This window comes from Sylvia atricapilla, chromosome 13, assembly GCF_009819655.1.
Source record: "Sylvia atricapilla isolate bSylAtr1 chromosome 13, bSylAtr1.pri, whole genome shotgun sequence".
Taxonomy (NCBI): domain Eukaryota; kingdom Metazoa; phylum Chordata; class Aves; order Passeriformes; family Sylviidae; genus Sylvia; species Sylvia atricapilla.
The window spans coordinates 18,749,881-18,773,150 of NC_089152.1; the positions used below are offsets into that span (position 1 = coordinate 18,749,881).

Consider the following 23,270-nt stretch of genomic DNA (forward strand, 5'->3'; position numbering starts at 1 on the left):
TCTAACACTTTCCTAGGCTCAGATATCACCCCTGTCACTTGAGGGACCCTCAGACGCTCTCCTTGGCCCGTTCCCCACACGCCGAGGTGTTTTTGGGTTTTGTTACATTCCAAAACCTTGCCACGAGCCAGAATCCCTGTTAAGACTACTTAAGAGCAGCCTGAAGCTACCCGCTTCCCTCGCGTGGGCACGACTGGGGCACAAAACCCTCCGGGATGGGGGCACAGCCGCCATAAGGCGGGACGGGGCCGTGAGGGGCCGCCATGACACTCCTTCCTCCCGCCGGCCGCGCGCTCTGCCCGCACCAATCAGCGCCGCGGGCGGGAGCAGCACCCACCAATCAGCTTCGCGGGAGGGAGCAGTACCCACCAATCAGCTTCGCGGGAGGGAGCGGTGCGCACCAATCAGCGCCGTGGGCGGGAGCAGCACCCACCAATCAGCTCCGCGGGAGGGAGCGGCACGCACCAATCAGCGCCGTCCGTGCGCCCGTTCCCGGCACCCCCCGCGGCTCCCGGTCCGCCCGCGGCCCTCACGCCGCCCCGGCCGTGCCCGGAGCGGAACCGGAGCGGTGTTTGTGACCTTCCGGGAGCCCCCGGGGCTTCTCGGGGCTGTTGTGCCGCCTTTTGGAGCCGTGTTCAGCATCGCTACCGCATTAATAGTCGATGTCATTAACCCTTAGGGGCCTTAGGGGTAAATTGCTTGTTTTCTAGTGGCTGCTTCCCCACAGCTGTGTTTTGGTAAGAGGAAAGCACGGCCTAGCACTTGGTGTCGTTATGTTATGTATACTATTTTACATACAGCTTTTTTTAATAATCCGTTGCCATTTGATTTAAATTATCGATTTTTAATTAAATGTATTGATTTTTAATAAAGCAATTTAAAAATTAATTTCATTAATTATATTAAAATTGTTTAAATTATATTAAGAATAGCACTATTTTGCTATTTCCCCCGTTATTTTTGATTTGTACCATTTGAAATTTTTCACCTTTTTTTCCCTTGTTTTGCCGCATTTACCATTATTTTACCGTTTTAATAATTGTTTTATAATTTTAACATTTTAATCCTTTTTATCATTACTTTATAAGCATTTCGAAATTTTCCTTCTTAAAAGATTACATTTTAATACTTAGGCTTTAATTCGTGGATGCTCAGGTGGAATTAATTGTGGGTGCGTTGGAAACATCCTAAAGATGCTTTAAGTAGATAATAAGTTTAATTCTTTATTATTATTAATAATAATAATAATGTGGGTTTAATTAGATATAGATAGATATACAAAGCATGGTGTTAGCATTAAAATCTCTCAGCCAATGTCCTCACCTCCTAATTACCCTTGGTAATCAGCAAACTGAAATTGGGCTTTTAGTGGAAGGTGTCCCTGCCCAGGGCAGGGAGTGGGACTTGGTCACTTTAATTTCCCTTCCCACCCAAACCGGGCTGTGATCCTGTGAAATTCCTCTCTCCAACCTCTTGAGTTGCTCCCAAAAATCAATGCAGCCTCTGTCTGTCGTCTTTTTTCCACCCAAAGTGATTCTTAAGCAGCTGAGTTTCAACAACAAGGATGTCACTAAAATAGAACCAACTTTCCTGTATGCAGTGATTTTTTCAAAAACTGAATTTTCTCTTTGCTACTTAATCGTTAATTGATTGTATTTGAGATGCTTGTGTCAAGTTCCCCACCAAAACGTTAATTTCTGATTTTTGTCAATGTGGCAGCAGCATAAGGAGGCCAGGGGGAAGCAGCAGACCTGAATTAGAGCTGCTGGGGAATAATTTCTAGTGCTGCTGTAAATGTTTAGGAGCACAGTAAGAAACAAGATGGTTGTGCATTAAGTGAGGCCCCACATTTTTAATTATTAAGACATCTCTGTGCATTTATTAATCACCAGAGAGTGCAAAGGGAAAGCAGCTCAGCAGGGGTTTGTTTGCCTTTCGAGAACTTGCTGTAAAATTTTATCCCAAACTGATTTATTTATCTCTCCTAAATTCTGGACCGTGTTCAACATGTGGGAGTTTTAATTTTGGGGGGGCATGAACTTTACCAGGTCACTTTTGTGGCCTCTCTGCTCAAGTTTTAGGAGTCTGTTTCCCAGTATCTGAGAGAAAAATGTAATTATACATCGAGCTGCCCTTAAAGTTCCGCTGGTGTTTGAAATCCTTGTGGGATGAGTGACATTTGTGGGATGACCCAGAGCCTCTGGGTGACTCTGGGTCCTGCAGGGTCCAGGTTAGAGCCGTGCCCTGGGGAATGTGGTGGGGTTGGAACTGTGCTTGGAGGCTCTGTTAGTCCAGTGTCTTCGTTTCCCTGTGCCTGCACAGTTGAACTGGAGCATGGAGCCCATCTCCCTGCCAGATCCAGGCATTCCTGCAGGAAGCAGCTCGTCTGTGGCACAGGAGAAATTCCGTGTGCTGGTGGGAGTGACTGGAAGCGTGGCTGCCCTCAAGCTGCCCCTGCTCGTTGCAGAATTGCTGAAAATCCCTGGGGTGAGTGAAGTTGGTGGTGGAGCTGTGTAAAGTTGGAGTTACTCTTGTTTTGAGGAGAGGTCACGTGGCTTCTGCTGAAATAAGTTCCTCCTTGGGAGCCCTTTAATTCAAAAGTTTCTGCGAGGAGGATTCCACCTGTTTTTAAAAATTCTTTTCCTGTTTTTGTTCGTTCTTTTTCCTTATAGTTTCTTACTTGAAAAGCTCCTTGCTTTGGGTGGGCTTTTTTCTGGGGTTTGTCCTTGTCAGTCAGGTTATCAGATGTGGCTGCAGACAGGGATGATGTCAAGCTTCTGAAACTTGAAATCTCCAAGGTGTTGCAGTTTTCCGTGGGTGGGATGTGGCTTTCCCAGAAGTGATCCAGAAAGGGAAAACACACCTGGTAAAACCAGAAATGGAAAACTCAAGCTGCTATAGGTGTTGTAGTATTTTTTTACTATTTGTTGTCTGGAGTAACAGAGGTGCCCAGCAGAGGCCACTGGTGATCGATCAGGGAGGGAAACGTGCTCTCTTCTGCTGTAGGGTCAAGTTAAACATAACAAACCTTTAGGTTTTTAGAAATGGAGGAAATATTTTGGAGCAATGAAAGAAAAAAGTGGCAGGGGCAAGAGGGTGCACTGAAATCTGCAGGTTTATTGATTAGATTGCTGCATGAATATTCTTTGGGATGACTTAGGAGCCTGTGCCTTGTGGGTACACTGAGCAGAGGGAGAGGAGGTGCTAATTTATGTGGTTGATGATATCCAAGCTGGAAGAGGTGCTGGAGGTGAGGAGTGTGTGGCAAAGTGTGGCCTCAGTTAATTTATGACTTGACCTGATGTGATGAGTGAGGTCAAAGGCCCCAGCCTGAAATAAGAAAGACAAAGAAAAATGTCATCAAGGAATGAGGTGACCAGCCCAGAGCCAGCCCTCTTGGATTAGCTTGGCTACTGTCCATTTTCTTTGCTCCTGGAGCTTGGGACATCCTTCTGTGCAGGTGGCAGGCAGAATGCAAATGACCTGTGGTAAGAATGTGACCTGAACCCTTTGCTTCTCTCTGAGTGTTTGTTTCATAATTAAAAGCTGCAGACAGCTGGACTCAAACTCTCTGTGCAGCCCCAGAGGTCTGTGACATCCAGTGCAGACTTTGTGGCCACTGGTTTTAAGGCAGAAAAAGCAAAAGTGAGACATCTAGGAGTTTATGAAAGCTTATTAATCAAAGTTATTTGCTCGTTTCTGCTGTGATTTCAAGGCCTGCTGAGGCGGTGTAACTTTCCCATGGAGTTTGTTGAGTCCTGCACCAGGCTGTTGCATCGATTTCTTTATGGCTGGAGCAGAACTTTATGAAGCAGGCAGAGCAGGAGCAGAGGAAAGGCTTTGATACCAGAGGAGATGTGGTCACAGGCTTGCAGCCAGAGTGGTTAGTTCAAATTGACGTTTTGCCTGAAATGGTCTGTGGTGAATGACTTGGCAGAGTGATTTTGCTGCTCATTAAAGTTTAACACCTCCTGGAGGGTGCCAGTGGATGTGACAGCTCACTGCCTTTTGCTTGACTTGTCCTTGACTTGTCCTGGCAGTGTCCAAGGCCAGGCTGGACAGGGCTTGGAGCACCCTGGGATAGTGGAAGGTGTCCCTGCCCATGGCAGGGGGTGGAACTGGAGCACCTTTAATTTCCTTTCCAATCCAAAGCAGTCTGTGATCCTAGGATGAAGAAAGGCAATGAAAATTTCTGGTGGGCAACATGTTTTGCTCTTGAAGCTTTAGGATGTCACCTGGACTTCAGGGTTAAATCACACGCTGTCACTTCATTGTGCACCTGCCAGGCAGCCTCTGCCTCAGCTTGTAGGTGCCATTTAACAGAGGAGTTGCTCATTCTCATGTGCTCAGGCTATCTGGAAAGATTTTGCTGTCAGAACTGAGAAAGCCATTAAAAAATAATCACATGCACCTCAAGCAGAAGGGGTTGAGGCAGGAGAATCCTCTATCAGAGACCAGCAGTGTCGCCTGAAGACAAGAGAGCAGTTTAGTGGGAAAGTTTGTTTTGGAGATTTGGTTTAAGCCAAAGACCTCTAACTAATCTGAACTGTCTCCAGTGAGGGAGTTTGAGTGTGGCCACACTGCCTTTGCTGTTGAAGATACACACAGTCAAATGGAGGGTGTGCCAGGTAAATAGGATAAACTATCTAGGCTAAAGTGACTTTGAGAACACTGACCTCTTCCCAGTGTAGCTGGAGGGACTTGAAGGACTTGCTGAGAATGAGAGAAACAGGAGCCCACCCCAGCAGGAAACCTTCATTAGGGGAAATATTTAACTCACAGAACAACTTTCTTGGGGGGTGGTGGATTTTAGCCATCAGCACTCAGACTCCTTGAACATCCCTCTGGAATGTTCTCGTCTGGAATGGCTGGATGCAGTGCTTGACAGCCAGACCTCTTCCCTAGTCCTGGGCTTATGCTTGGAAGAAATAAATATTTTTTTCAATGGTACTATTTCAGAGAGCAGCCCCATCCTCCTTGAAACTGCACAGTGGCCTTCAAACCCCCCAAATAAATAAATTTTCTTGCAGACTGAGGTTAACACCTCACCCGAGGCGCAGCAGCGTGGCGATAGCGCCTTTGTGGGTGTCGCTGCTTGGCTCGAGCAGCTTCCTGTGGGGTGAGGTTAGCATGGAAATAATACATTTAGCTAATGCCTGTGAGTGTGATCTTCCTACTCAAAAACACTACAGACACCTGTGATTCCCAGTCAGGGGTGCTTTGAGAAGAACAGATGTGCAGTACCAAAAATCTGTCATACAGCTGTATTATCCTGTCACTTTTCCTTCAGAAAATGGGGAAAATACCAGTGGCCACAGTATGCCAAGGCTGGGATTTTCCTCTGCTTCTAGCTGTTATTCTAGTCCCATAGGATGCAAGGGGCCAACACTGCCTCATTCCCAGTGGAATAAATGGTGTTGGGAGCTGGATTTATGTGCTCTATCACATCACTGCTGCTGTTGCAGAGAACTTCTTGGAGCTTGGAGGTTTCCAGCAGTTGATTGTAGCAAGGAATGCACACGCTGAGTGGCTCAAGGCACAGTTATCCAGCAGGAAGGTGCTGATTTCTCCCCATCTCACTGTCAGATAACAAAACTGTGCAGTGGCCTCAGGGAGCTGCTGGAAGGAGCAGGCTGTAGCCCAGACCATGGGAAAAGGGTATTTTTCACTGTAATTGGCAGCCTGAGGTTCATCTTCCTCATTACTGGCTCCATCTATGTGTTGGCCTGCCTGTTGATTGGTTTAAGGAACATCCTTGGCAGGAATTGCAGCTGGAAATTCAGCTCCATGTCCTGCATGGGCAGTCAGGGCATGCAGAGCTGACACTGGCTGATCCCAGTATGTGGAGGACAGCTCTGGTTCACTGCCTGTGGCAGGAGGTGTTGGCAACGTTTATCAGAGCTGCAGGACCCAGAGAAAACAGGGAAAACCCCCCTTTTCCACTTGGGAAGATTCCTGCAGGAGGAAACAAGAGGTTCACCTTAGTACCTTTTGTTACTGTGTGTCAGATAACTGTCTGAAGGATGGGATTAGGCATCCCATAGAAAGATGAAGGTTCCAGTGGCTTTGCAGGTTTATCTGAGATTTCAGAGAGAACCCTCATGTGTTCACCAAGTCTCTCTTTGTGAAAGGCACTGGTTTGCTGCACAGAAACCCTGTGCTGTGGACACACCTGCACAGAGGTTTTCCCTTTTGCTTGGCAGGAGAGGACCTGCCTGTTTTAGGTTGAGATGAAATGAGTTTTCTGGCTCCTGTGGATGCCTGTGGTGGCCTGGCCTTTCTGCCACGAATAGGGGAAGTTCTCTGAGAAGCCACAAAAACTTCAAAATTGTCCTCAAGTCTAACCAGTGGTCTTTTCTTTCTGCTTAGCTCGAGGTGAAGGTGGTCACTACTGAGAGAGCAAACATTTCTACAATGCCCAGGAGATTCCTGTGACCCTCTATGGTGATGAAGAGGAGTGGCAGGTGAGTTGTTCTTGTAAACAGAACCATTCCTCTAAGTTTTCTGGCAAGAAACCACACTTAGTTCTTTTTTTAAACCTGGGCCAAGACTCAGTCGTTGGTCTAGTAGTAATGTTTGGAATGTGGCTTTTGAAGAATGTGCTGTAAATGAGGAAGAAGAAAGAGGCTGCCCTGATGCATTGCAGAATTCTGTCCTGTAGCAGTGGTCTCTCTCCACCCTGGGCCCAGCTGCTCTGAGAGAAGTGTCAGGAAATGTCAAGACACCACTGCAGAGCCATGGTGAGCATATTTGGTGCTTGTCATGAGTCATACTTGTCACGCAAGCAGCAGCTTCATTCTCCTTAGCTCAGCTGTCAGGGCTGTGAACATCTCTGCCCCCTGTGAAATGGCTTTTTCTCCTGACTGCAGTTTTACTGACACACTTTGAGAGTCCTTGAGTAGAAAGAGGTTCTTTGTACAAGCATTAAGGTTTGTTTTTCCATACATTTTATCCCTGTTTAGCAGTGCTGATCTGAGCACGAGGTTACTCTCTCCTTACCCCTATTCCTGCTCACACATGAGCATTGCTTTTAAATGGACAGAAAGATTCCAATGGCAACAGCTGGGGAACTTTCTGGGTGGTCTCAGGGATTGGTGGATACCTACTGGATCCCAGGGTGCTACAGCCTCAGGTAATTATTTCTGAGGAACCCGCAGTGGGGTGATAGAAGAGGTGCAGGTCAGGCTTTGAGGTCTGCTGGCACACTGGAGAGCAGGCGTGGAGCTCTTGTGGTGGGGAAATAATCACAGAATGGTCTGGGTTGAAAGGGACCTCAAATCTCATCCAGTTTCACCCTCTGCCATGGGAAGGGACACCTTCCAATATCCCAGGTCGCTGGGATACTGTTCCAGTTCCTGGGATAATGTTCCAGTTAACCTGGCCTGCAACATTTCCAGGGATGGGGCAGGAACAGTTTCTCTGGGCAACCAGTGCCAGGGCCTCACCACCCTCACAGAGAACAATTTCTTCCAGTATCCCATCTAACTCTGCGCTCTGGCAGCTGGAAGCCATTTCCCTTAGTCCTGTTTCTCCAGGCCCTTGTAAATAGCCCCCCTCCATCTTGCTGGCTCCTTCAGGCACTGGAAGGACACAATTAGGTCATCCCAAAGCCTTCTCTTCTCCAGGCTGAACGCTGCCAGTTCTCTCAGCCTTTTCTCATGGGAGAGGTGCTCCATCCCTCTGATCAGCTTGATGGCCTCCTCTGGGCTCACTGTGACAGCCTGCTCAGCATCTCTTTGTGAGACACTTCACTGTGACAATAAATCGACAAGAAAGAGTAGGAGTGGAGGAGGCGGGAAAGGTGTTCAGGAAGCCCCGGCTTTTCGGATGCTGCCTTTTTGTTGTGGCTTCCCATGACTCAGAGAAGGAGCAGTTTGTGGCCCTGATGCAGCCCATGCTGGCCTGTGGTTGGGTGTCCTCTGGGGAGTTTGACATCAGCAAACACCTGATGCTGTTCGCTGCTGCTCAGGGCTCTTTCCCAGTTCACAGAGCTCTTAAGGTCAGGGTTCACTTGAGCAATTCAGGGCTTTAGTGGAAACAGAAATATTCACTCAAGAGTGAGTGCGTCAAGGAGAGGATGTGGCTACCCCATCCCTGGAAGTCTTCAAGGGTTGGATGGGCCTTGGAGCGACCTGGTCAAGTGGAAGGTGTCCCTGCCCATGGGACAAGGTGAGCTTTAAGGTTCCTCCCAACACAAATGGTTCTGTGATTCGAAGAGCTGAGGGATGAGGGAAGTGCCAAACTGGATAAACCTCATCCATCGTGGAGAAAGCTAATAGGACACCATTCCCTCTGGTACTTAGGAGGGTTCCCTTTGCTGCTGGGTGAGTAGGGTTGTGCATTCTAATTAAAAGTGACTTGTTCAGTGAGGGGTCAACTCATCAGAAGCCAGTGGGCAGCTTCACTTCAACGTGAAGTTTATAAATCCCATGGGTTCCCCAGGAAATGTACCCCTGTTTTGGGCCTGCTGGCTGAAGGATGGAGCTCTTAGGAATCATTCCAAAGCTGAGGGATGTGGTGGATGGGGACAGCTCTTGGCTGTGAGTTGAAACCTGTGGTTGTCAGATGTGTGAACTGTCTTACGGGGAAAGGATCCGCCCATCCGCTCATCCACTGCCATCCCTTAAATTCCACAAGCATCATTCCATAGGAATTCCATAAGGAGCTGTGTTTCCTGGGGTGGGATTGCTGAGATGTGTGAGGGTTTGGTGCTCCCCACCTTGTCTCCCCTGCAGCTGTGGAAGGGCCGGTCAGACCCCGTCCTGCACATTGAGCTCCGGCGCTGGGCTGACCTCATGGTGGTGGCACCTCTGGACGCCAACACGCTGGCCAAGGTCGCCAGTGGCATCTGTGACAACCTGCTGGTGAGTACCCGGGCTCTACCTGCCACTGTTGCCACGCCTCAGGACTGCCTGACCTTGGTGCTTCTGCAGCATAACCAACAGTGCGATTTGCACGTTCTGCTCCCCCTTCATCTGCTTCTCTCTCGCTTCCCCTGCATGGTTCCCCTGCTCCTTCTCTTTCCTTGCCTGACCTAATCCCTTCCCACTCCTCAGTTCTGTCAGTCTCTTATTTCCCTGTCCCTGCTTTGTGTCTTCCTTGCTTTTTCTGGAGGGTGGTATTTCCTTCTGCCTCCATCCTCTCTCTCTGTCACTCAAACAAACACACGCTCACTCGCTTTTGAGTTCCTCTACGTTTTTTCAATGCAATCTGGAAAGACACCTGTGAGATCAGATAAAACTGTTTACTTCCTGCTACTTCACCACCTCCCTCACCTAACATAGCACAGACTTTCAAACATGCTCATGCCCACTTAACTCCCAGTCTCAGCTACAGCAGCTTTTGCTTGTTCAGGCTTGTTTTTCAGTATTTAAAGTGCTCTTGAGGTTCTTCAGCCTAATCAGAAAGTGTATTAAAAGAGAGTGTGCTTCGTTGTTGGGTGCTGGGCATCTTCAGCAGGGCTGAATGTTTTGTGGCCAGGCATTAACAACGCGAAAGATCTCAGGAAGCTGCAGATCTGAGTGACCTATAGCCTTTTGGGTAAGAAGTGCATGTAAATGAAAAAAATCCACCGAGAGCAGATCACTGGGGATCTGAGAAAAGCCAGAAAGAGTCGTGGGAGGGACAAGCAATGTCTTGTCCTTCTGGGTCCCTTGCGGATGTGCTGGTTTAGCAGAGGGAAGAGCTCAGGAAGAATGTCAGGGATGTGTGGCTTCACATGCTCCTGCCAGTCTGTAAGAGCCTTGTGAAGGGAAGAGGCAGCTCCTGGAAAGAAAAGTGAGTGCTGGAGGTGCTGGTTGGCAGTTCAGAACAGATTCCATCAGATTTCCCTGTGCTGGGAGGGGTTCAAGTCACAGAGTATAAAAAAGGATGAGCAGGGTTCCTGTGAGGACTCTGTGATCTGAGCTGCTCCCTTGGAAGCTTGTTTGAAGTGCTGCAAAGCCTGGGGAGTCTGATGGACATTGCACTAAGAACAACCAGCATTTATCTTTCCAAGGGGATGAGGTGATCCTGGGTTATCTGGGAGTGCTGAGGAGTCAGATTTGATTGCCTGTAGCACACAGGAGCTGCCAGATGCTTTGTAACCCGCCAGCATGTCCTGCAGCAGCCCAGATGCTTGTGCTTGTGTTCTCCTCTGAAGTGTCTTGGAAGCAGCACTGCTTCCCTCGTGGGGAGTTATGGATCCAGCTGGCATATCACGTCAGAAAGATTCATTGCCAGCTTTCAGTCTTCAGCTTTGCAGCTGGATTATCTGAAGTGTTGTCCTGGGGGTTTCTCTGGAGCTTATTGGATCGGCGGCCACCTCTCAGCTTCTCTGTCTCCCACACAGTCTGTACACGTTCTGTTCCAGCTTGGTTTGCTCCAGCCTGGGCTGCTGGCTGGAGCAGGGTGGGATTTATCCTCTGGGTAGCCTCCCTCGTCTTTCCTACCTGTCAGCAATGAGCTTGGCTGGAATGTGCTACAAATCAGTCTCAGCCCATGGGTTAGTCCAGCTGTGCTGACAAAACGACAGCCAGGCTGGAAAGGTGCAGCAAAGGGGTGGGAAGGAGTGAGGAAATCCAAGCCCTCCCTTGGCTTCTCCTGCAGACTTGTGTCATCCGCGCGTGGGACCTGAGCAAACCCTTGCTGTTCTGCCCAGCCATGAACACGGCCATGTGGGAGCATCCCATCACAGCTCAGCAGGTGGAGCAGCTGAAGGGCTTTGGCTATACAGAGATCCCCTGTGTGGTGAAGAAACTCGTGTGTGGAGATGAAGGTCAGTCCATTTCCGTGGCTCCTGCGCTTTTCCCTCCCTTGTCCTGCTGCCTTTTGCCGTGTGGCCGCGGAGATGTGGAACTGCCACAGTTTGTACAAACAAGCTGGATCTTTGCCCTGTGTTATCCCTTGTCATTAATTTTTAAGTAGCCTTAAGAGCTTCCAGCTGAGGCTGATATTGAACAGAAATGCTCATTTAGGAAAACAGGAGATCAAAGAGAAGGAAGGTTTTGTGGCAAGGGTTATCAGCCTGGGATTTGGCTGTCCTGACTTTGCCCTCTGCTGGGGCTGGGGGCTGTTTTCATTGTGTCATCACTGGGATTAAATCTTGTTCCTGAGAGCAGACAGTGAGAAAGGCCCTTTGCAGATGTGGCTGGGGGTGTAGCTGGACACACATTTAACATTTGTTATTATTGTTGCCTAGGTTAATTTTTAGCTTCCCAAACAAGTTCTGATTTGGGGTTTTGACACCAGAGTTCTGTGAAGTGAAAGAGGGGTGTGGAGGAAGTTCAGATTCAGTACATTTAGCTTACAGTGCTAAGAAATAATGGTCTCATTTGAGTTTTAGTATCTGCTTTAAATTGAGGTGTTTTGACTTTTGGGAAGGGTTTTGATACAAACCATTTGGATGAATGGATTTGCTATTTTATTAACATTTCATTGGGGAAATCTCTGTAAAATGTCCCCCACTTCCAGCCACAGACTGCACAGTACTATGCACGTACTTCTGTGTAACAGCCCCAACTCCAGCAGGATTTTAACCACCCTGTCTGTCCAAGAAACAACTTGTGACAAAGGCAAGTGTTAAAATGCTCCATGTGGTTAAATTCTAGGCCTGGCTTAGTTTTGGAATTCTTAGATAGGTGCAATGCCTCTAGAGATTTATGCTTTCGGAACTGAAAACCAGTAAATATTTACAATTAGGTAAGTTTAGTCAAGTAACTCAGACATCAGTTGAAATATCCTGGATGATTAGCCTTCCACTGGGATTTTAGACATGATTACATCAAATTTCTTTGTCTCCAGCTCAGCTGTGAGAGCAAACTCCTGAAGGAGCTTGGAGGAGAGGGATGCAGGGATGCCAGGAGCAGTCACATCTGACTGGACTCCACTTGTGTTCATCAGTCAACTCTCAGCAAGAAAGATCTTGATGGCAAACACCAGGACTTTTCCTGGCAGCTTGTAGGGAGATTATGGCAAGGCATTACCATCTCTCTGAAGACCCAAACTAGTCTCCACAACTGACTTTTCTTCACTCCTTCCCCTTTTCTCAGGCCTTTTACCCCACAGCCTCTTCCACACTCACTTTGGTTTTGTGGCTTCCATCCATGCAGGGGTTTCCCTGGTTTCCATACAAGCAGCACATAGCAAAGCTCACACATGTGTTGCAGGAGAGACTCAGTTTGCACCAGTTTTGTCTGTTGACATTGTGGTTTGTTTTGCTGTAGGAGGTTTCTTTTCCTCACACCATGTGGTTGGGTCTCAGCTGAAATACTCCAGATCCTCACTGCCCCCAAGTTTTACCTGGAATTTTTCTCGCTTAGTAAAGGGTGGGTTTAGACAGAAAGTCTAGAATACCAAACTGAGTTTCTTGATTGGATAGTTTCCATGCTGACATTACCTTCATCATTCTTGGCTGGATTTCTTGAGCCTGGCACTGGTAAGAGCCTGGTAAGGTTTCCACCTATAGGCATGACCTGTGCTGTAAGAGTTTGCTTGGCTAAACCTAAAAATCCAGTTGTGAATTGCCAGAGGTGTTGGAGTAGTGGGTGGTGGAGGAAGAAGGCAGGCCTTGGAAGTGTTCTGGAAGGATGTAACTCTGTTAAATCATTTGGAAAGAGTGTCTCTTGCCAGGTGCAGCTCTTCTCCCTGAGTGAGCTTAGGAGCTGTCTTAGTTTGGAAAGACAGAGGTCTGCCAGGGAAAAGCCAGAGCTTCCCTTGGAATGGAGAATCCCTCTGAATTATTATAGTTTTGAAATTAAGGGGCTTTCAGGCAAAGATACGGGAATAACAGTTTGTTACTAGGAATATTAAAAATGCAGTAGTACAAAAAAAGCAAATGAGCAAAACAGAGAAGCTCTGATAGTGTCAGAATACTACCTGACACCCCGTTGGTCAGGGTGTTGGAGCAGTCCAGTTAAGTCCTCCTGGAGTGACAGATGTGGTTCTGTTGGAGTAGAGATGATCCTGCAGAAGGGTCCAGTGCTGGTGAGATGGGTCCAGTCTTCCTCTGGGAATCCAGTACAAGCAGGCTGTCTCAGTGTTCTGAATTTCAGCTTTTCTCCAGGAATGCTTGGCTGGGTGGAGCCTCTCCCAATGGGATGATGTGATTGTATCAGCCATGCAGTAGCCTGGATGGCCCATTAACAGCAGATATCCCCTGGAGGAAGGATGGGTCAGGGAAGAGATAAAGGACACTGCCCCATCTGCTTTTAACAGCTGCCCATTAACCCCCAGAGTCATGAGGAAGAGATAAGTCATAGAAGAGATAAGGAAAAAAAAAAAACCAAACCAAACACCTCCCCAGCTGGTTTCAATACATATTGCATTGAACCCAAGACAGGAGAGCAGAAGGGTCCAAACCTGCCTGCAGCTTGTCCACAGGATGCTCCAGACCTCTGGGCATTTACAGGGCTAAAAAAGAGGAAAACGGCACCTCCGAGAACTAATTTCTGCTGAGCAGTAAATTATGAGATCAGTGAGCCAGCAGGACAAAATATCAAGAGAGACTCCTTTTCAGTTTGTGAAAAACAAGGTTCACTTTCTTCAAAAAATGTGTAAGTTTAGTAAAATTTTAAGAAAGACAATTAGGAGACAGACAAGCAAAATAGTTGATGGCTGGGCACCTGGTGTGCAGCCAGAAGGCACACCTTAACTCAGAAAAAAACTCCTTTAAATGTACCAGTTTGTTACATATTCAAAAGAACCTAATGCATTATTCAAACATTCCTTTGAGTTTAGAAATTCCTTCCTAGTTTTAACTCTCCCACCCTGCCCCTATTTTACCAATTTTGCATTTTATTACTCCTTGTAGATAATTTTCTTGGTGGCGCCTCTTGGTAGTCTCATGTCCCATTTTCTGATAAGAGAGCATCAATAAATTCCTCCTTGGAGCTTTGGTTCATCGTTATCTTCATCTGGATAGTTCAGGAATGCAGGAGGATTTTCTCTATCCTCGGTTCAGCCGATTTAGATGTTACAAAAACAGTCTTTAATATCATGCTGTAGCCTAAGAAATGTATATATATTCATCACACTGCTTTTTTTAAAGTGTCATTAATAGCAGAAATAATTAATAGAGTATAACTTCCCACATTATACATATAGCATTCATTTTAATATTTGCAAAAAAGCCCACTTTATAATATGCATTTATAACAAGTCTTCCAAAAGAGACAAATGCCTGTGGGAAGGCATTTTTCCTCAGGTCTGGGCAAATTAGAAGAGTGAATGGCCTCAGTTCCCAGTGCTGAGTTCACCATACAAGGTTAGACAAGGTGATTTAATCATGTCAGGCTTTAAAATTCTGAACCTGAGTTAAAAGCTGTTTCAAAGGGAGCACAGCACAGCATAGATTAGATGTTCATCTGGCACATAACCAGGCCCAAAGGAAAAGCCTTTCCATTTTGTTCTGTCCAGCACTCAGCCTTCTCCAAGAGTTGCTCCCAAGACTCAGGCTGGTGGGAATCCACAACAGCTTTCTCTGATGGAGGTCCTGTCTCTCAGGCAGAATCCTGGGAATGGTGTGGATTTGTCAAGTCTTTTGTGTAGGCAAAGACTATTTCAGAAAGATACCGAAAACACATAATTTTGAATTGAAATATACCCTGGAGAAAGGAGGTGAGATAGGGACTTTTGCTCCACATACTTCTTTTGGGTTGCCCCCAGCCTGGATTTTACAATGTGGTTTTGCTCTTGCCCTGCAGGCCGAGGTGCCATGGCAGAAGTGTGGACCATCGTGGAAAGAGTTAAGAGGATCCTTGAAGAACGGGGTGTGCCAAGGCAGAGCTGATGTTTTGAGATGTAAATGGCGGTTTTGTGCCTTCCTGATGGTTGGGAGATAAAGCCAGCAGGAAGCTGGGCTCAGCTGCCCTGGTAGCCATGGCATGCATGCCTTTAGCTGCTCTTCAACAGAAGGAGCCAACGGTTGTCTTCCAGCTGGTGCCAAACTGAAATGTGGTACCTCACCACAGACTTTCAAAAACCAGAGCCAAGAATGTGCTGCTTTAGTGTGGAAAACTCTGTGGTATCTTGGGAGTAACTTCCCTTCCCAAGGCTGCTCAGCCCCCAGTGCTTCACACCTGCTCAGTTCTGGGCAGGCTGCAGAAGGCCTTGGAGCTCCAGTGGTTCTAGAGAGGAAAAGGCGCTGCAAATTCTGGTGCAGAGTAACTCCAGCCCCTTCTAGCAAGTGTCTCCTGGACCATTCCTGCTCTCCAAAGCCTGAGCCATAGCAGTGCTGACTGCACATTCCCAGCAGGAGCCACTGTCCAAAAAGCATTTTCCCTCTGGGAACTTAATAAAAAAGTTCTTAATCCTGCTCCTGATGAGTTGCCTCTTGTTACTGCTTCGGGAGGTGTTCTCCAGCCAGTACTAAATGTTCCCCATTTGCTACATTGTTTTGTCTGCGTATGGTTTTTTTATCAGATATGGAGAAGAATTGACTGAAAGGAGCTTTCCAGTCCCTTTGCCCTTTTGTAGCTGTTGTCTGGGGAGGGGTGCAGGTATCAACCTTATTCCAAGGTGCCTCCTGCTCATCTTGGTGCCCCAGTCTAGAAACAAGGAGGCCAGGCCCTCATGGAAAACCTTGGGCAGGTGCTTCTCATGGGAATGAAGTCAAACTTCACCTTTGATGACCTTTTCAGCTTGAAGATGAACTGCCTGGCATGAATAAATTGGGAAATCCTGTGCCCTTGTGGGCCAGACCAGGCAGGGCTCCCCAGTCCAGCCTTTCCTTGGGAACACAGTCTTGCTGCTGAGAGGAGTGGGAGCTGTGGAACATGCTGCTCTAGCACAGCACTGCTGACCTGCAGAGTTCATTTTTTACTAAACCCAAACAAATTTGAGGCCTTGGGTACAGCATGTGCATCCTGCCTGTGGGGGAAAACTCCAGCCTGCTATCCACGAGGGAGGAGGTTGCTAGGTTAGGTTTGCTTGACTTATCCATCCAACACAAATAAAAGCTCTCCACTTTCCCTGGTCTGGCTCTTCCACTGACAGAGATCCAAGGAGTCACAATTTCTGAGAAGGATCCTAGTGTGAGCAGAGGCTGTGGCTCACACAGAGGGCTGGAGTGGTATTGAGGCTGTGACTTCTGCATTTTGCATTATTTATGGAGTGACCTGCATCATTTGCTTGTGTTCTCAGCTCTCAGCCTCTCAGAGGACCTTCCCTTCAGCTCACTGACAGTGGCAGAGATGTCTCTGGCTTCCGTGAGTTTTGATGGTGAATTGTGTTTCTGCTGCTCACAGGGAAATGTGTGTTTTGGCTGCTACAATTGGCACTCGTCCTTGGGGCTTTCTCATGGCTATCTCCTGTGCCTGGGGTTGTTTATCTCTCCTTCTGCTCCCTGACTTGGCAGCACAGAAAATCCAACAGATTCCTCTATCCCAGGACAAAATACCACGGCCCTGATAAGGCCTTCCTCTCTTCCAAGCCTGCTTTTCTGCTTTGAGGTGCTCCAGAAAAGTTGGCAAGTGATCCTCTGTGCAATTGCTGTGATTTTTTTTCCATTGGAAGCAGGTGTGATAGCATTCCAGGCTGGGATAAACCTGTGCCCAAACCACCTTTCCTTCAGGGCAAATAGAAGAAACAGTTACATTCTTTCCGGGAGGCAGGAGCAGCTTCCAGCCTGGTACAGGGGAGATGCAGCAGCCTGTGGAAAAGGAGCAGGAATAGAACTGGGAGAAGCCCTGTCTGCTTGAGGAGGTGACTTTGGGACAGTGTTTTTCTAGGATGAGGCTTGGGGTGGTAATGAGGGATGTGATTCCAAACCAGGGCTCTGTGCCCACCTGGGAAATAGGCACTGCCAGGCTCTCCTTAGCCAGTGAGGTCACCAAGAGGTGTTGAGGCATGGGTCCCTCAGGGCACTCAGGCTTCCTCCTCCATCCCTCAGCTCTGTGTGTGACCCAGGTTCACAGGGCAGCCCCCAGACACTTCCCATGAGCTTTTTCTTTTCCTTCAGCTCTTTATGAGCCACATGCTGATTTTTTGTTTCACTTACCCATGAAACTCTCTATGACCGAGGCAACGCCCCCATGAATCCTGCTGTGTTGCAATTTCATTCATCCTGGTTAAAACTGTTTCTCTCAGCATGGCTTGGGAGTGATAAAGAGCTGGGACAAAAGCTGAGTGAAGGCACAAGCCCACTCCGTTCCTGGGCTTGGATGTGCCTCTCAGCATCCTGGCTCTGGCTGCTTCCCTCCATCCCAAACTCGATGGGATCCCTTTGGTGCTTGGATTTGGGGAGCACTGGAGGAGGATGGAGATGCTGTGGTGATGTTTTGGTCTGGCTTTGATCAGGATTTGGCTCCTCAGCTTGACTTGGGACCGGAATTGCATCGTCTCACATGCCTGTCCCATCCCGCTCCTCCATCTTGGGAGCCTGCAGCAGGAAAAAACATCTGAAAAAAGTGACAACACCTCCCCATATTGAGACTTTGAGCAGCAGTGCCTCTGTGATGCACCTGGGGCAGTGGTTTGCACCCTGGGGCTCCGGATTTGGCACCTGCCCCCCCCAGGCACGGGGATGCCTCCCACTTTGGATCCCCAAAGCACGAGGTGGCAGGAAGTGGGTTTGTCCCCAACCACAGCCCAGCCAGGCACTGGGGGAGGCCAGGGGTTGCCACAGGGTGGCAAGTGACAACAGGCGGTGTTGTTAGGTTTTTTTCCTTTCCTTGCTTTGGCAGGGTTCAAAACAACACCATGAGACACACATCTTTCTCCTGTGACAGTGGAAAAGGGAGATGATCCAAAGGGGTGGTGGTGGTTCCAACCTGTGCCCTCATGTTTTGCTTTTCCATGTGCTTATTTTTTTTTTTTTTTGTCTGGCCAGCCCTCCTGACTTGGGAGATGCTGGGAAGCAGCTGCATGACCCTGACTGGTGATAAAGCCAGTGCCAAAAGACTGAGCAGAGCTCAGCACAGACTCCTTGGCACCAGCAGCACCGACAGCTTGGCTTTGCTGAGGCAACCTCACAATTAAAACTTGCAGGTGCAGGGTTCTTTCCCTGGCCACCTGCCTCAGTGGGTGCTTGAAAAATTGTTTCCAGGAGTAATTGAGCTTAATTAGAGCTTGAAGTCCCTGGAGCTGGGATGCTCAGAGATGCACAGGGGACTGAAATAATCTGATGGGACAGTTCCCTGCTAGGTCTCACCCTGTATGGGGTTTTATTCATGTTGTCCTTTAGGTGGAGATAGGGGTTTTTATCTGGAAATGCTGGCTTTGGTGGTGTACCTCACTTTTCTGACTCTCCAGGGAAAACGGGATAAAGGGGATAGAATGACCAAATAGCCTTTGTGCAGTCCAGGGAAATGAGGAATAAAGGTCACTTTAGTCACCACAGTAAAGATAAAACAAATGTACTCTTAACCACAGGCTCCTGGGATCCTAAAGGGAAATGGGTTCTGCATGGAGACTCCTAAAATCAGGCTTAAAGTCAGGCTTAAAATCAACTTCCAGCTAGTGTGATCACACAGACTCCTCATTCTGAAATCGGGGAGTGCCTGGTGTGCCCCCAGTCCCCTGTGCCATGGCATTCAACCCCTGGCAAGTCATCACTGGCCACTGCCAGCCGTGGGTGGAGAGCACCTCAGGGGCCCTTTGTCCCCCTGGTCCCTCCCACAGGAGTATCCAGAAAATCCCTCCACATCCTTCTTCCAGCTCTGGGCAACCGTGCCAGGAGAGGCAGTGCCAAAACAAGCTGGGGGAGGGCCAACACTGAGATAAAAGCTTTAGAAAAGGGATTTATTCCTCCATGGCTCCTTGGAGGGCTGGAAGAGTCTTTCCCCAGGAGAGCTGTACCCCTGAGCCCCCGGGCCTGGCTGTGCTCTGTCTTACTGGATTTCCACGGGGTGCTTAGTTGGTTTATGGTTTTGGAGAAAGGACTCATGAACTCCAGCGTGATAAGGATGAGGGAGGAAAGAAAAGCCACGTCAGTCTGAAGGAATGTGGCTGGTAGAGAGCCCAGCCTCGGTTGGCAAAAGCCCTGGGAGAGGGGATCAGGCGTAAAAAGGGACAAGATGAGAACATGTGCCTGAAAAAAGAGCTGAAAGCCTCCCATCCTTGCTTCAGGGGCTCTTGTCCCCCAAATACACCGCAGCTCTGAGGCCATGGGGTGGCTCTAGATAAACTCCACGGACACAAACTTCCTAACTGGGGATAACTGATGGCCCAAGCTGTTGTGTTTACACAGGGCTGAGTGTGCTCCTGAGGCTCCAGCCTCCCTCCAGACCGCTGCTCTGCTTCCCCGAGGATCAGGAACCAGCGTGGGGTCTGGGAGCCATGCCAGCCATCCCAAAGCAAGCTCCTGTGCGAGTGGCAGGTGAGGGAGGCACTGTCCCTTTGTCCCCGTGCTCTGCTGGGCAGCCCCGTGTGCCTGCTGGGCACATGGCTTGGGAAGCCAATGCCGTGCTGAGATTTCCTCCACCGGTTGGAATGAGGGTGGCAGGGAAAGCCCCGACCTGGCTCCTGCTGCCCCCTGTGCAAACACATCACGTTTGCCGTCCTGGCAAACACAGCCCCTTTATAAAGGCAGCAGAATTGGGCTGTGATGGGAGAACACGGCATTATCAGAAAGAATTCCAGCTCTGTGATGTGCCAAGGCACAGGCAGACTGCCCCTTGTTCCCATCCAGAATATCCTTCCTGAGGGTGGGGAGCTCCTGCTCTTGCAGCATCCCCAGGGAGTCTGCATCCTGCATACCCTCGGGGTGAGTCTGCTCTGAGATGCTCTGGGTGGATGTTATTTACAGCAGCATTTTTCATCGATAGGAAATCGCTCTTGGTGCCGGGAAGAAGCTGCTAAGGCGCTGGCAGGGTGCGGGCAGGGTGCAGCTGGAGCACGCAAATGCCTGCAGCTCGTGAACCCTGCCAGTTGCCTCAGCAGAAAGTCAATATTGACCCTCCGTCAGCGCTTGTACACACCGGCACTCCCGCTGCCAAAGCGGAACAAAGCCCAGTGCGTCCCTCCAGCACCGCCTCTCTGTGCCGGCTCTTTAAAAATAATCATCCTTCAATCGTTGGGTCTGCCGGGGCTTTGCTGGAAGTCAAATGCCTAGGAAAAGCCATGGAGAAAGAGAGCTCCAGCTGCTCTGCTTTTTCCTCCTCACCCTTCTCTCCCTCTCCTGAGCCAGCATCCGTCCTCTCCCAGGGCACCCATCCAAGCCGGATCGCTGCAGGGAAGGGACATCAGCTCACAGCCCCGTCACATCCCCAGCTCCTCGGAGGGCACTGTTGTGCCAGGGCCGGGACACGGCAACTGGCAACACCCCAGGGGAATAAAACTTGAAGTGCTTTGAAGGCTTGGCCTCGGCCTCGAAAGGGGGAAGATAATGGGGGAGAGGAGAGGAACCAAAACCCAGCAGCGGAGGAACAGGCAGAGGGCGAAGGGGAAGTGAAAGCAGCTGTGATTACTGAAAGCTCAGATGTGAAAGAGTGGGAGCACTATCTTTGGGACTCTCACTTCCTTGTCTGTGCAGGTTTTCTTGGCTTCGGGCTATTTTTAACCCGGTTCCTGTCTTAGCTCATAAATTCCAGCCTGGGGTGGGTGAGGTTGGTGTCGCTGGAGGTGGGTGCCACACGTGCCATCAGAGTTGGGAGTTTGGGAACTGCTGAGCATCCCTGCACGGTGGGGTTTGGGGGGGGGTCACCCAGCATTCCTGGTCTGCTGAGGTTTGGGGACTGTTCCCTGCCAGAGATGCAGATATATCCAAGCTGCATCACCCCTCTCCATCCCCTTCCATCCCGTGGCACATGGGCTGTATCTGCATGTTTGGCCTCCAAAAAATGAGGTATTTTAGTTTTTTAAGGAGACTCTCAAATACATGGTCCCTGTCCCCAAATATTTTCTGCAGGACTGTGCACTTGGTGGTGGGGCAGAGTGGGGTGTTTGGGTACATCAAGCACCTCAGTAACAGCATTTTTAACATGGAACATCATCACCAATGGTTGAAAGAGCCCCTAGTCTGGTGTCAAGCAAGAGTTTTCTTTCTCCAAAAATAATTAGTGAAGCTTCTTCTAAATGGTCCCAGTCCCTACAGCCTCCACACTTAGTTTTGAGTAACAAAATTCTGCAGATGCATGGAATTAAGCAATTTAATTGCACTAATTAAAACAGTGCACCCCCCGCCCCATCCCTGGAAAGAGTCAGCGTAACTCGGCGGTGACCTCGGCTGGGCTGTGTGACTACTGTCCTCTGCGGGACCCCAAACCTGGGCTTAAAGTTAAGCCTGGGATTAGGGGCTGTGCTGAAGCCAGCAGGGTGAGTCCCTTGCTGTCCTGAATCAGCAGTGACTGCACAGGGAAGCCCTGGAGCAGGCAGGACGTCTGGCAGCTCGTGGGGTGTTGGATGCTCAAAGGAGAGAGCTGGCTGAGGGTCCCCTGAGCTGTAGGGGACAGAAAGCCCTGTAAAATCAACACCACTCCCGCACACACCCATTGGGTTTAACCCACTAAAGCCTCTGTGCCTTGTCCTGCTGTGAAGGAAGCATCCTCATTCTCCCCCAAAATTCACTCAGGGATGCCTGCCTTCCTTTTAAAGCCTGGTTTTTCTCTTCCCTCTGCTCCTTTAATGCTGCTGGGTCATTTTGCCCCCGTTTCCTCTATAAATTCCATAATGAACAGGTCAATGCAGTCAGTGCTGTTCCAGGGATGGGGAGGGAGGCAGGTCCTGCTCCGTGCCGAGGAGGGGATGCACAAGGAAACATCTGCGGGCTTTCCCTGCGAGTTGAACCAACACAATAAAGAAAGGATAGTATAATTAGGTGGAGGGAAAGGCAGAAGAAAAGTCACTCCCTGAAACCCAGCCCCTTTGATCCCGCAAGAGCTCGGCACGGAGATCACAGGCGAAGCTGGGTCAGATGCACTGTAACATTTCCAGCCCTGGAGTGTTTAAATAGAAAGGTTATGTACCTGGGAGATTTATTTCATCTCTTTAATTGTTTGTTTACGTGACTCGGGAGCTCTTTGCTCGTGTTTGCTTTGCTGGCTCACTCAGCTGCTGAAAATCCCGGCCGGTCGCGTCCCAACCCGTGCTGGGAATGGATGGAGCTGTCCTTTGGCTCCGGCTCCTCCCTGTGACCCCTTCCCGTCCCCGGAGCCAGCGGCCCTCCCGTGGCACCCAGGTGTGCCGGTGGGATGCTCCAGCTGAGGTTCCACCCCGCCTCTTCCCTTGTGGAAACCAGGAGATGGACCGCTCTGGGCCAGGATTTAGGCTCTCCCTCTCCCGAGCATTCTGCCACGCCCTGCAGAGGATGAGATGCAAAACGCCTCGGGTTTGGCTTTGGTTTTCCCACCGGTCTTGGTTCTCGGCTGGCCTCAGTCTGCACAAAATTTTGGACTAAAATCAGTTTTCTCCTGCCGTAGCTCTGGAGAGAAGTTTTACAAACACCTGGAGAAGTGCAGCAGCTTCTCTCTCAGCCTCCTCTTATGGCTGTATTTACATTTTATGCTAATTTTCTCTGGTTTTTATCTCGGTTTATGTTAATTTTCCCCTTTGCAGGCGTGCCCAGACGATGGGCGAGAGGTGCCCTGGGGCTTTATGGCCTAGAGGGTGTCCTGATGGCAGATGATCTCCTCCACCTCCTGCTTGGATGGGAGAAGCTCTTTCCCTCCCGCTCCCTGCAGCCAGTGGATCCTTATCTCAGCCTGGCATCCATCCCTGGGGGGGACAAGGGAAGCTGGGCTCCTGGCTCAGCCGATAAAGGAGCACCCACCCATATGGATCAGTGGGATGACCCTGGAGGAGCAGCCTCGGGGGCCGAGGGAAGCCGAATATAAAGGGGGGGATCATGCCCAAGACGGGCTGGCACTGGCCTTTAGATGAGGAAGGTATTTCCAGAACAGGCGGGTTGGTCCTAAAACACCTCCCAGCTCCTGCAGCTCTCCTGGAACTGATGTCAGCAGTGGCCACGTGTGTTTGGGAGGAGCTGATGGATGTCAGTGCAGGAATGTGAGGATCTGGGGCTTTTTTTTTTCTATGGGGCTTTGGGTTTCAAATGTGTTAACATCTGGGGTTTTTTTGTTGCCTTTTTTTTTAAAATTGTGAAAACCAAGGTTCACTTTCTAGGTAAACTTTAAGAAATAGGTTTAATTAAAAAATAGAACAATTAGGAGATAAAAAAAGCAAAGTACAGCCGACAGGGTGACTTGGCATTCAGCCAAGTCCACAACCTGCTATTTCAGAGATCTTCTGTAAATACTCTTTCTATTGCATCAGTCTTGTTGCATTCAAACTTCTCCACAAACTAGTTTCCATATTCCAGGAGCTGTTTTGCATGGCCCCTCCTTGGGTTCGCCTTT

At 49.2% G+C, this 23,270-nt stretch overlaps 1 protein-coding gene across 1 annotated transcript; it reads left to right on the forward strand.

Moving 5' to 3' along the window:
* Nucleotides 1-522: 522 nt before the first annotated feature.
* On the forward strand, nucleotides 523-15,299 carry PPCDC (phosphopantothenoylcysteine decarboxylase). Its single transcript, XM_066328726.1, is given in 7 exon segments — nucleotides 523-737; nucleotides 2,323-2,487; nucleotides 6,370-6,397; nucleotides 6,400-6,464; nucleotides 8,736-8,864; nucleotides 10,588-10,756; nucleotides 14,682-15,299. Coding segments are annotated over 6 exon segments (630 nt in total). The 5' UTR covers nucleotides 523-737; nucleotides 2,323-2,334; the 3' UTR covers nucleotides 14,768-15,299.
* Nucleotides 15,300-23,270: the final 7,971 nt, after the last annotated feature.